Below are 13,373 nucleotides of genomic sequence, written 5' to 3'. Positions count from 1 at the left end.
ATATATTTTTCGGCGTGCGCCGTGTAGAGCAGTCAGCAACAGCATTTTCTTTTTTTTTTTTGCAAACTCCATTTATTGTTCTCTGGAAAATGCACGTCGATTCAGTGACTCGAAGTGTTCCTCGACGAGTAACACCAACTGATAGCGCATTGTAATGATACCGGCGCCAGTGAATGAGGCAAACTTGCTTTCGTGACTATGGATGCGCAACGACATGCCAGTGAGTCCGAATAACCCAGCTATACTGTATCCCACACAATAATATTTCGGCGTCTAGTGCTCAATTTCTAGTAATTACTCTATGAAATCGCTGAAACACCTACTATTGAAGAGGTTAGTGCCACCATTATGGCGAATATGTTGTACACACTGTCCATCATCAACTTAGTTGTCACTAATACTGTCTGATTCAGCGCGTAACATGAAGAACCCAGCCGATATGTGGTACCGTCATCTCGGTCCATCATGCAGGAGTTGACAAACTGCAGCAGTCAACGGCGCGACGGCGTTACCTTTTTTTTTTTTTTTTTTTCCTTCAGTCTCTGACGGGGGCAACGAGGCATTGCGACCACAGTAATTTATAGCCAAGCGCTCCCCTCACGTCTTTAGGAACGGAACCCCTACCGTAGCGTTATTTTCGCCACGCGTGTTGAGTATCGTGTCGAACACCGCCCCAAAACTGAACCGCCACGGACATCACTCAACGCCCCCACGACGCAAGCTCTGCAAACGCCCGCACACCGCCGGCTAGCAGACGACAGACAGCGCTGGCTGGGCACCGCAGAAACCCCCTTTTATACTCGGCAGGGTGTGGAGCGCGAGAGGCGGCGGAAGTGGGCGCGCGCGATTGGCCGCGGCGTCGCGCGACGTCACCGATGGCGTCGGGGGCGCCAAGCACTCCACGTGTTCCTGCGCGCCGCTTCGCCTCCATGTTTCAGTCACACGGCGACGCGCTTGCAGAGAGTCGATCGCCTTCGTTGGGTCACGGCGCGCTCGACGTTTTCATCCGGAGGAGCGCCTTGTGCGTGCGTGTGTGCTCCCATTCGGCTTCGGAGGCGGTAGCGTTAACGGCGCGGGGCCGCCAGTTCACCGATCCCTCGGAGGAAGAAAGCTGTGAGACAGGGAACCGGCTCTCCACGGCAGCAGCATCGTAGGAGCGCCCCGCCCTCGTCAATTTTCGAAGCGGTTGCCTGACGTTCTGTGGCCCCTGGCTGTGATACCGTCAGTGCCGTTTCTTTTTCGTGCGCCCGACAGGATAGACCGAGTGTGCGCCGGCGAACGGGATTTCTGGTGGCGTACTCTGCGTGACAGCTGTACTCGTAGCTTCATCTTCGGATTCTGGTGTGAAACTTCCATACCCGCTCCTGACTTCGCTTCGTAAGTGTTTCTCTTCGCACACCTTCCGTTCTATTGCCTTCTTCTTTTTTTTTCTTCTCTCTCTCTCTAACTCTCGACGCGCGAGACTCGTGCAGGTATGGTTCACTGACGTTTGTGCGTTCAAGCACGTTGGCTTTTAGTTATGGTTCTGACGTCAAGGGAGAGGTGTGCGCACGTCGGCAGATGAACAATAGGATAAAACAAGAGTACGCCAGGAGACATCCTTCAAATTAGTCGTTTGGGTCGCGTAGCTGAGGGCGCCAACTTCGCTAGCAGGCTCCCGATGTACGTTACTGAGCCTGCGTCAAACAACTAGAGGAAGCGACGAGTTTTCAACACCGTGAACTTTCGTAGCGAGGGTAGTTTCAGCAACTCCGATGGGAGAGGCTTTTAAATTCTATTCCGTGCAGTGCGAACGAATGCCTTTCATTTATCTTTTTTTTTTTTCTGCACGGCTTTGCAATTCACAGAAGCATCGGCGAGCTGATGACCGGGCAGCCTTTAGTTGGCTGAAAAGTTACGATCATTTGCTGTTCAAGAATCTGATATGACCAGTATGCCCTGGAGCATATCCTGCAATCTCGTATATTTGAACACACATGAAACCTGTGCGTTAATATCAGCTTATTAGATATGTGGCGTACGTGCAACATGACATCCTTCTTCATATTTTTTTTTTAAATGGCGTTGCTGTTCGCGTGCTGCCTGGTATCGCTGTGTCATAAGTTCCCCACTTCATGAGAGAAGTTGCGTGCAGTTCGTTACCAAGATACTTAGTTGATGCTATAAGACGACAAAGGAAGTTCAGGCATTACGTGGTTGCTTTTTAAGAACGGGCGCACACAGTCGCACACACACCTCCTGGGACCCTATACAGCTATGGGACATAATCGCTCTTCAAGCTGATTTTTATTGTTACGAACTTGAAAAACATTTCTTTTAGATAAATACCGCGGTTATATACCAAGAGATGCACCTCCATGCATGTAAGCGGAAAAAGTAACTACATCCTCCTTTGGCTATGCTAGAAACGGCTTTTCTTTGCCCTAAACGCCGACATGGAGATGGAATTTTGACGCACTCTCAGAGAATTCAAAACAAACTACAAGGTTGCTTACCTCCGTCTTAAGGACAACACATATGTCTAGATCAATTTACTGTGGCACTTCTCGAAAGCGGATTGCAAGGATATGAGTTAACTACTTTTGTAGTTTCACATGCACTGGATTTCATATCCAGAATGAATTTTGCGGAATTGCTTCCGAGTAAATATATATTGTGAAATTTTGCCATAGAGGGAGCACTCAAAGTTGAATGTGCATGTTTCATGCGCCTGGCATTCGTTGCCGCCTGTTTTGCATTGGGTTAAAAGTGCTACTTCGCTGTTCCCGCTGAAAAAAAAAGAGAAAATGGAGAAACTATATTTTATTACTTTCTGTAGAAAAAGCAATGTCCCCCCTTAACTGGCCGTTTCGGCATGCAATTTGCGTATTCAGCAGTCAACACACTACGCCACAATGGAGATGCTTGTCCGCAACGCCAAGAAAAAAAAAAGAGAGTGAATAAAAAAATACAAAGCGCTTGTCGCTGAAAAAAAGTTATCGGCTAAAGATAAAGAAGCATCAGAAACGACGAACACGACATTCGGCTGTTCATTGTTTCGGGTACTGCGCACGACTTTATTCGGCGTTTATGCCTAGCGAATAGCTCAGTGATTTCCTGGAAATCTGGGGATAAGACATTTTTTATAAAATTCGCGGAACACACATGCGGCAATCTGCGTTTGTTCACTGAAGGCATTTCGGCAGCGGAGGCAGGCGGCGCGGAAGGTCGTCAGTTCTGACGTCACGGTGACTCAGTGCACCGACGTTAATATTCGTCGAACGCTTATTCCAAGCCACGGATGAACATCTCGATGCATGTTTTCTCTCAGGCGTGTGTGCTTGACGTTGACATGGTTTGTGATCACTCATGCACGGGTCACGTACGGAATGGTTGTCATAGCCTTGAGTTCGGGGACTTTTTCTTCGCGTGCCACACTCCGAATTAGCTTGGTGATAGAAGCTTTTCTGTCAAATTCTTCTAAATTTAGGAGTCCAGATTTCTTTTTGGGAGGGAGGGCTAATTGGTTCGTTGCCGTAATTGTGGGTCGTAGCGCTGAATTGACGCGTACAAGAAAGACGACAGGACGTGCGCTGTCTTCTTTATTGTGCGTGTCGGTTTAGTGCTATGACCTCAATTTTCGAAATTTGTTCTCGTACTCCGCCTTCTCCTTTCTTTTTTAATGGAATATCGCCATAGAAAACTTTATCTCGATGCGATAGGAACAGGCCGGTATACAATTGGATGGGGATCGTAATATAATTTTAAAGCGCGTTGTTTGATTGATTGATTGATTGATTGATTGATTGATTGATTGATTGATTGATTGATTGATTGATTGATTGATTGATTGATTGATGTGTGTAAAGTTAAGTTAGCCCAAAGTTTTACTTGCATTGACTCACCGGTTTTGTAACAGGAAGTGAACGTACGCGTTAGTGTCGTAAACAACACGAATATACTACAGTGAGTTACGAGGGCACGCTATCACCCATGTGCTTTGTTTAAAACCACTATTGAAAAAAATTCATAAAAATGAAATAAAAACAACATATTTCTGGTCCAATTCACGGAAACCTGCGTGAATCGAAGTCTACGTGAAGCCGTTATTAAATATCTGCAACTAAATGCGACGCGTAACATTTTCTTTATTTTCATCACATTCAACCTGTAATCTCATGCAATGTTTATCCACCGCACAGGTCGCAATTTCAGTGTTCTGCTATTGATATGTTTATGCACTACATCATTCGCAAGCTATGCCTAAATGCACGCCCAAGTTCAGGCGGATGACGCACTGTGAGACATCGACGCGGTGATGTCCCCAGGACGGAGGCGATGTTTGATGCTTCGTACAGAAAAAAAAAAGAACAAGCAAGCTGTGAATGGGGACAGGGTCATTCGCTGCTTAGGTGATCATTCGCACCTATGGCACCATATACATGGTGCCATAGCATTGCCATCTGGGCGTTGACCTCAAAAGCGTGAAAACTTCATGGAAGACGATGTCAAGAAATTTGGCAGCCCAAGTACTGGGCAATCGAAAGTCCAAATAGACAGCCCAGAGTCGTGAAAAATGTAGCGACAGAAACGGAGAGGGGTAAGTTGAATGCAAGGGATAAAAAAAAGAAGAAAGAGAAAAAAAACGACCATGGAGGTTGACAAATACGGAAGCAAGGAAGAAAAACTCTGCGCCATAACATAAAGGATCCCTGAGTCCGCAAACAAAAAACACAAAGTCCCTAGCTTCACTTCATGGAATCATCTTGTTAGATATTAATAGAATTACAAAGTATTACATCTCTAGGCTTACCATTATCATTGAAAAGGAAGTTGTACAATCAGTGCATTTTACCGATGCTGATATATGGGGCAGAAACTTGGAGCCTGACAAAAAAGCTTGAGAACAAGTTAAGGACCGCGCAAAGAGCGATGGAACGAAGAGTGCTAGGCATAACTTTAAGAGACAGAAAGGGAGCGGCTTGGATAAGAGAGCAAACGTGTATAGCCGATATTCTAATTCACATTTAGAGTAAAAAAAAACGGAGCTGGGCAGGTCATGTAATGCGCAGGTTAGATAACCGTTGGGCCATTAGGGTCACAGAATGGGTACCAAGAGAAGGGAAACGCAGTCGAGGACGGCAGATCTAGGTGGGGCAACGAAATTAGGAAATTCGCAGGCGCTAGTTGGAATCCGTTGGCGCAGCACAGGGGTAACTGGAGATCGCAGGGAGAGGCCTTCTTCCTGCAGTGTACATAAAATATGATGATGATGATGATGATGATGATGATGATGATGATGATGATGATGATGCACACGAGACACACGTGTCCGGTGGTGGATGGTAGCTAAAATCGGCTTCGAGTGCTCGCAACTCGGTCAATTCCCTGCTGATGCAATACAGAAGGTGGTCCCAAAGCAGAAACTACGAATGGGACCTCCTGTTAGTACAATTATAAAAATGTAAAACATACGACAAACAACTAAGGTATAAACTGTGGGAAAATACAAATCAACATAACAGAACCAATTAAACGAGGCATCATATCACCTAAGGCTTACGATTAAGCAAAAATACAAATCGACCTATCAGGAGTAATTAATCAAACATCTAGAAAGTTGAAGATTACGCAGAAATGAGCAAGAGTAATTCTGTAAGCGCAAAAATAACAGTAATTGAATAGGAATACAATGGTTATGTAACATCAACAGTGCGCAGTCCGACGCAGCACTGTATGTATTGACTTCGGCGGGCTAAGGACAACAACACATTGAAACAAATATTCGCAGTTGTACGAGGCATATATGATTCTGCTGCAGCAAAAGTCCGTAGTCGACTCAGCACGTCGTTATAGAGTACGTATTCACTAACGAGACCCATAAGTATGCCGTCCACCTTCCAAAAGCACTGGGATTCCAAGCGGATGGACGCGTTAACTCGTCAGCGGTGGAGATAAGTAAGATGCGTTTAGAGTATTAACGAAAAACAAGCAGGGAATAGGTTGATATAACGGGAGTCGTCGCAGTCATAGGTAGCTGCTGAGTATTCGCATAGGAGCTTTAATACAGCGAAAAGAAATCAATGCTAGACTGCGATAGATGTACGTGAGAGAAATAGAATGGGAAATGAAAGTCTGATTAGATCAAGAAGGCTTGCCGACTATTAGTAGCCGCGCCGTTTCAAATGGGATGCCAGTGGAAATAATAATAATAATAATAATAATAATAATAATAATAATAATAATAATAATAATAATCTTCATCGGTGGGTGGAACAGCACCAGAGAAAAGAGCATTAAATGTAAAGCGAGAGATGCATAAACAGTATATTGGACAAAATCAATGGAAAGAAAGCAAGCTATGGAGTGATATCACACAGAAAACTTCTGCAAACTATCGAGTACTGGAAGCTAAGAACTATAGCCGATGAGCTCGCATGAACATGTGCATTCGTGTGCTGTCCCATAAATGAATAAAAAGACGAAATTTTCCGAGAACAGGCACAGAAGTTCGCAAGTTCGCAGCATAATGATATAGAACTAGCTTGGAATTACGGAACACTTGTGTGATTTGCAGCAATGTGACCTTTTTATTTGAGAGCAAGAATACGTAATATATAAAACTCTGCTATTCGTATTTGCAAGGGAATATTTTAAGTCAGGAAGTGCTTTCCTCTGAAACCCCGCATAAGATATAGAGATGCTTAATTTGAGTTCAACTCGCATGACTATTCGTCTGCATACATTGTTCAAGCAAAATAAGGTGTTAGAGTGAAATATGCGCAGTTTCATGTGCCAGTGGAAGGGCATTAATGCTGGCGAAAATGTATGCCGTGCCAACGAGGAATGCACATTGTTGCACGCGTCACAAATGTCGTGTTTATTGTCCCTTGCAAGGGAGAAAAACGATTCCATCATTAAGAGCCAGATATCAAAGTGATTCATGGGCATAGATAGCGTCAAGTGAGTCATTTTGGAAGCCGCGTCGCAAAATTAGGAGGAAATAAGAAAACTCGCCAATAAGATCAAGACACGTTTTCTGTGCCTTTCATTTCACTTGAATTGCAGTATACAGTATAAGGCGCCATTTATTTATTTTTCTATATTTCAGTTAATGCTAAATTTTGTTCCAGCTGCCAGGAGCGTTGTAAATCCCCTGTAGACCTGTGGGCTGAACGATACACTATCACTGCGAGTATTAGCATACGATAAGAGTCGCGTTAGAGGAGCTTAGTTGTTGGCAATGGGTAAAGTTTAAAAAAAAAAAGATATATGACCTTAACTGGCTTCGTGCGGTTATATGTGGCTCCATGCGTCACGAATCTACGGTAAGAATAAACCAACTATACAGGCAGGTGTTAGAATTCCAAGCCGCACGTTTTTGAGCTGCCACGCGCTGCTGCGCTTAAGTTTAAGAAAAATAAAGTGCCCGCGTTATCGCCATCGTGGAACTTGTCACGTCGCTTGCTCGGCTCTCGCATCGTTCCGCCTTCTTTTCTTCTTTTTTCGATTGTCAATTCTGAGCCCAACTGTGTCCGCGACATGCGATTCTGCTGCTTGGAATGCTCCTGCTTCCTATTCTCGAAATCTGTCAGGCGGGGAAGGAGTTCCGCCACCGCAGCAGCAAGCAGACGCTGAGCTATGAAAGGGAGAGCAGAAACTCCTGCACGCTCCAAGTTGTAGCTTCGCCACACTTCAGCGACCGCGTGCGTCATCATCGCTCTATGCGTTTTCCTATTTTTTTTTTTTTTAGCCTTCGGCGCCGCCACGCTTTTGTGTGCTTACTGCATCGTCTGCACCTCCCCCTCCCTTTCCCCCAGCGTTAGCAGCCAGTTATGAGCGTATAACTGCCGTATGGTCCGCGCGGTCGCCCGTGCGCGTTCCCGTCGTCTGCCTGACAGCGCGGGAGTAGACGGAGCGGAACGGGTGATTGTCACACCTCTTGGACCAGCTGTCGTCTGCTACGGATATCTGCCGATCTGCTGCGTCACGTGCCGGCGTGTTCTGCCGGCCCTCGCAACCGGTGGTGCTTACGAATGGTTCGCTTTGGTTTGGCTCTGTATCTCTGTTATTATTGCTGTGCCGTTGTTTTTAAAGGGACACTAAAGGCAAATGCCAAGTCAAGCTAAAGTGATAGATTTGTACTTGAGAATCTCTAAGACGTCAATATTATCGCGAACAGAAACGTAATAATCGAGCATTTGAGGCAAATGCAGGACGTAGTTAGAGACTCCCCCGGCACATTCTAGCACTTGCCCGATGACGAAATCACTCCTTAGTTAAAATATGTCACTAATACTCAACCACTCCTTCCAAAAAAAAAAAAAGGAAAACATCCATGTATTCTATTATAAGACGAAACAACATGCTACTTGTCCAGTTCTATTCCATTCTTATAAAAAGAAGTCATTCAAATTACCCTTAAGAACGATGCGGGCGGTCGAAAAACTTCGTTTTCGCTCGGCTCCGCGCCGCCCACGCTTTCGCGTTTCAGTAGTTTCGTTATCCTGTAGTGTTGCGCTGGTTTTGCTGGCTCGCGAAACTCGCACAAACGTCAAATAGGAGCGAATTAAACTTCAATGCGATGTCGCGGGATGCCCGAATAGTCTACGCCACTTGACCAAAAAGTAGCTGCAGCGGTGAATCCACCGCTCTGGATGGATGGATGTTGGATGGATGGATGATATGAGCGTCCCCTTTGGAATGGGTTGCGCCACCAACCTCTTGTATTGGGTTGGTACCGCCATCTGCCGGGCGCCGTTTTACTCACTGACGGCGGCAAAGGGTGACGATGGCGTATGCAACGTCACCACTCCCCCGGTTGGGTGGCGCGAGATTTGAATTTCGAAAAAGGTATTCTGACCCTTCATATGCAATTTTCTCATAAACTAAGCCTTTCCTTGGCACGAAACAAGCGTTATGAGGTTTCTAGAATAGTATTTAAGCAGTCCGCGTAAACTAAGTATTTGCTTTTAGTGTCCCTTTAAGTCTGGTGAGGTCCCACGAGCGTGCGCGGCTGTGTGTCTTGGTCAGGGACAAGAAGAAAAAAAATTGCGTCTTGTGCTTGCGGTGACGAACAGCAATGTGGCTTAACTTGTGCGCCAGTTATGGCCAGCACAAACCGTTGCTATAGTTGCACAAGTTCTTGGCATTGCCGAGCATGCATTCCTAGAACCCAGTCATACACTGCTATAGTTAGAGAACGCGCGTTTGGAGTATACTTGGCGCTTGACAGCACATTTTTCACCATCTATATCTTCAGGTGACGTTTCTTTAGAGCGCAGCTCTTTGGCGCCCGTTCCCGCGTTTCGCGTTGCCGTCGGCCTCGCCGTAACCAAGGTCATCATGCACGCGCTGCTCTAGCTGCGCGCGCTCCTGCTGCCATTTTTGCCCTTGCCCTCCAAAGCCGGATCACGTGTTCTCGCCTATCCACAACGGCCTTGCCCCGCACAGCGCCGTTGCGATGACTCTCGCCGCTACCGTCCACTCCGCCCTCGCCGTCCCTTCTCCCGCTGTCGCGGCACTGCCGCGGTGCCGGCGGTGAGCGCTCCTTGCCGCCTCGCGCGTCATCCACGGCTCTCCGCTCCTCCGTCTCCGCGTCGCGTGACCGTACGGCTCTCAGCCGTGCCTCTTGCTTCCCCGTTTGCGGGGCGCGTTCCTCAGTGGCGTTTGTCGGATCTGGCAGTGCTTGCGCCTGGCTGTCCTTCTCCCGCCTCCACTCTTGCCCTACACCTCCCCTTAACTGGCGCAGTGCCGTTGCGGTGACTCGAAACACAGTTACAACGTTTCGCCCCCTTCTACTTTTCAGTACAACCTTGTGCGGGCACATTGAGGCCTGTCTGCGAGTGAACGAGTGTGTGGCCTCTACTCAATGCCCCTGTTCTCCACCCGTTTCCTCATACCACCTCAGAAGAAACATTAAATAACAATTGCTACCCCCCACTCTCTGCGGCGGTGACCCACTGTAAAAATTGGAGGACGCTTAAGCTTCGCCTTCAAGAGTGGAACGCGACAGCGTTCCCGTCGATCCGCCAAGGAGTGTAAGACAATGCGCTACGGCGCAGCGATCACTTACGAGGCGCCCCGCATCGTACTTTGCACCCACCAATCACGCGGTGAGCGTCGAGCAACGCAGCATTCGGCGCGGCAGCGAAACGTGCGCCTGAGCAAGCGGTACGAACCAAAGAACTCGGTGTCTCGGAGGGGGAAACGATATACGCCAGCCAAACGTCGTGATCGGCACGGGCATAGAGATAGACAGATAGTGATCTAAAGAAAGGAAGGACGCTTGATTCTGCAACCCGTGAGGGAGTACGGCGAAGCGTCGTCAGGGGAGAGGTGGTCCGGGCCGCGACGCGCCTCGCGCCGGTCCCCGCACAGCCCCAATGCGCGCGTGGCGCGCCACCTGTCGGGGCAGCGCCGTACATTGAGAGGAGGGGGTCTTCTGTGTTTGCCGCAAGATGGCTCTGTGCGTGCGGAAAGCGCAGAAGAAATGTAGCGGAAACGCACTTCGCTACTCGTGTAACTGCGACTTCTGTAAGTTACATGTTCATAATTGCCGATATACACCGCAGTATAACTTTCTACGGCTCGTTTCTAAGGCAACACCGCATTCACTAGAGGCGCTTTTGTACCGCTTTGAAGCATCGAACTCGTGGCTGAGCGATAGCTTCTCCACCTCACACTCCGGAGACCCTGGTTCGATTCCCACCCAGCCCATCTTGCAAGTTGTGTTTTATTCATGAAGTGCCTCCCGGTATTTATCGCTCACGGCCAACGCCACCGACGCCGACGACACCGGGTTTTCTGCGACACGAGCTCCTTAACGCTGTCGCGTTAATATGGCGCGGCACGCTCCATAGCGGCGGATCGCGGTGGGTGCTGGCCAATAGAACGCCTCCGTTGGGCACTGCCTGTTGTGTGTGCGGTTGCCCGTTGTTGAAATAAGGCAGCAGCTTCGCTCAGAATCACATTACCAAGAAGCGTAATCGTCGGTCAATTTTTTTACGCACATATTGAGACGCATCCCTTGACGCTAGCTCAACTGCATGAGCTTTCCAGGAGCGTGAAAAGCGATGACAGTAACAAGTTTCTTGCATCCATAAACCTAATTCGCGGTTAATTCCTTTATTTTCTTTTTTTTTTCATTACTATTGTTTTTCCGTTGACGTGCCGCTTGGCTTAATGTTATCTTCGCAAGTAAGACTGGCCGGCACCTTCTATTAAGAACCACTGTAACCTAAAAAATTCACTTTTGGACACAGCTAGGCACATTTTCTCAAAGCTGTTCATATCTTTCTAGCGAAGATTGCTGCTTCTGACATTTAAGAAATGCACTAACCCTTAAAGAACAGTTGTAAATGATGCATACTAACTTAACGCAACATCACGGACAGGAACCGTCGCGCAATGTCTACAACACCCTCATTGGACCGCTCCCCGTCGCGTTCCCGGGGCCGAAATCTCGACGGTTTCCTTTCGTAAGAGCTACTAGATAGTACTCGCGATAATGCTTACTTACGAGCAGTATGAACCACTGGAAAGCGCTCCTGTTTGGTTTAAATGTACGACTGTTGTACACCGTAATGTACGCGTCCTTAAAATGGTCTGACGGTGGTAGGCACATACAAGCCGATTTACACGGTTATCCAAGTTTAAGGGTTGTACATCACGTTACGGTGCACGTAGTTATCCGCGAATAAACTCGTTGCTCGTGTAATGGGCGACGGACGTAAGTGGGTGCATGTTTAAAAGCGCCATTCGTCACATGCGCCAGCGCTGGACAGGGAAACGGTCCCCGGCCACCTATTATTTTACCGCACAAGCTGAGGGCCGGCGATCTAACGAGCCACCGAGGACGCCAGATTCGCGAGAGAGCGAAAAGAAAGAAGTATAGATAAAGAACGGCAGCAGGCGCCGTTAGCACCGGATTCGGGCCGTTAGGCGAGGAAAAGCCTCACTGTTAATCCTCCGCAGAAGCCGTGCCCCCTCCCCCCGTTGCGACATATGGGCGAACAGCGTCGAGCTCGTCTTGCTTCGCCGTCGACCCGTTCGCGCGGCTCGCCGGTGATTCGGTGCAGCTCTCGTAGGAAATGGTGCACGGGGCGCGCTGCGGCTTTCCGATTGTCCTTCCTGCGAGCGGTAAAATAGTCCCAGGGTTTGGAAGCGCTCGCAGTTGCGCGGGGTTTCGATTCATTCGCTCACATTCGTTCGCGCCTTTCTTTGTAAGTCCGTTCGTTCGTTCGTTGCTTTTTGCTGGTTCTCTCTGTAACGACTATCGCCCGTTTGAAAAAACGAAGCTCGTTTGAACGAAATCGCATCGCAGTGAGCGTTGAGCGACAAGCGTCTAGTTACACAGAAGCGAAGACATCTCAGTTAACAGCAAAGAAAGTTTCTCTTATCGCCGACTCACTCGTATGCTTGGTATCCGTCGTTTTTTTAGTATTATTATTTATACAGGAAGTATTAAAGAACTCTATTCGGGAAACCTTCGCGTACATCTCAGTAAATTGACGAGCATTTGTGTTACCCAAAATAATTACCCATAATGTAGGAACGGCTAGGTTTTGGGTAATTATCTTTTTCACTACGTGTATCACTTTGATAGGAGACGTTTCTCTGCCACAACGTGACGTTTAAGTTCGTTTGCAGTCGTTATCAAAATAACTGAGCTGATGACCCAAATAAGCAATCGGAAAAATGGTATTTAAAAATTGGTAACATTCAAGCAGAGATAAAGCTACCGTAGACGTCCAGGTTGATGCTTAAGAAACAAAAGAAAAAGCAAGCAATCAAGCGTGAGCAGCCTCATCTACAAGAAATCTTCGTGATGCACTTTACAGAGCACTGCATGTCCACCATCGTAGAGGAGTGATCGCAGCTACGGATTCCAAGCTAATTCACGCGTTTCTTATTGTGGTTGCTGTTGTTTATGAATAGAAGTCTAACACATACATACATACATACATACATACATACATACATACATACATACATACATACATACATACATACATACATACACACACACATACATACATACATACATACATACATACATACATACATACATACATACATACATACATACATACATACATACACACACACACACACACACGCGCGTATGGTGCTCAGCGCGGTTTTGCCTCTGATGTAATAAACGATCACTTGGAAAAAATAAAAACAAAATACAATAAGTGCAATAAGTGTGATCGTATTTAGAAACTACGTAAATACTTCGGCATGTAGTCCATGTATGCAAAACAGCGTCCAGTCTGAGATGCACTGATCCAGAAGCAGTGCAGTATGGCGCAAGGAATCGAACCTGAGTTCGCGTATATGAAACGCGTTTTCGTATCTTCAATAGATCAAATGAAAAGAAAGAAGAAGAG

The 13,373-nt window shown here is 47.2% G+C and overlaps 1 protein-coding gene across 1 annotated transcript in view; it reads left to right on the top strand.

Moving 5' to 3' along the window:
- The first annotated feature begins 875 nt into the window (after positions 1-875).
- LOC126533805 (uncharacterized) overlaps positions 876-13,373 on the top strand; it is an 82,909-nt gene continuing 70,411 nt past the window's right edge. The window contains exons 1-2 of the mRNA XM_072289525.1: positions 876-1,021; positions 1,123-1,377. Coding sequence (XP_072145626.1) covers positions 876-1,021; positions 1,123-1,377 — 401 coding nt within the window. The remainder of the gene's footprint in view (positions 1,022-1,122; positions 1,378-13,373) is intronic.

Source organism: Dermacentor andersoni, chromosome 7 (assembly GCF_023375885.2).
Source record: "Dermacentor andersoni chromosome 7, qqDerAnde1_hic_scaffold, whole genome shotgun sequence".
Lineage (NCBI taxonomy): Eukaryota > Metazoa > Arthropoda > Arachnida > Ixodida > Ixodidae > Dermacentor > Dermacentor andersoni.
The sequence above is the reverse complement of the archived record's forward strand: the minus strand, read 5'-3'. Positions and strand labels throughout refer to the sequence as shown.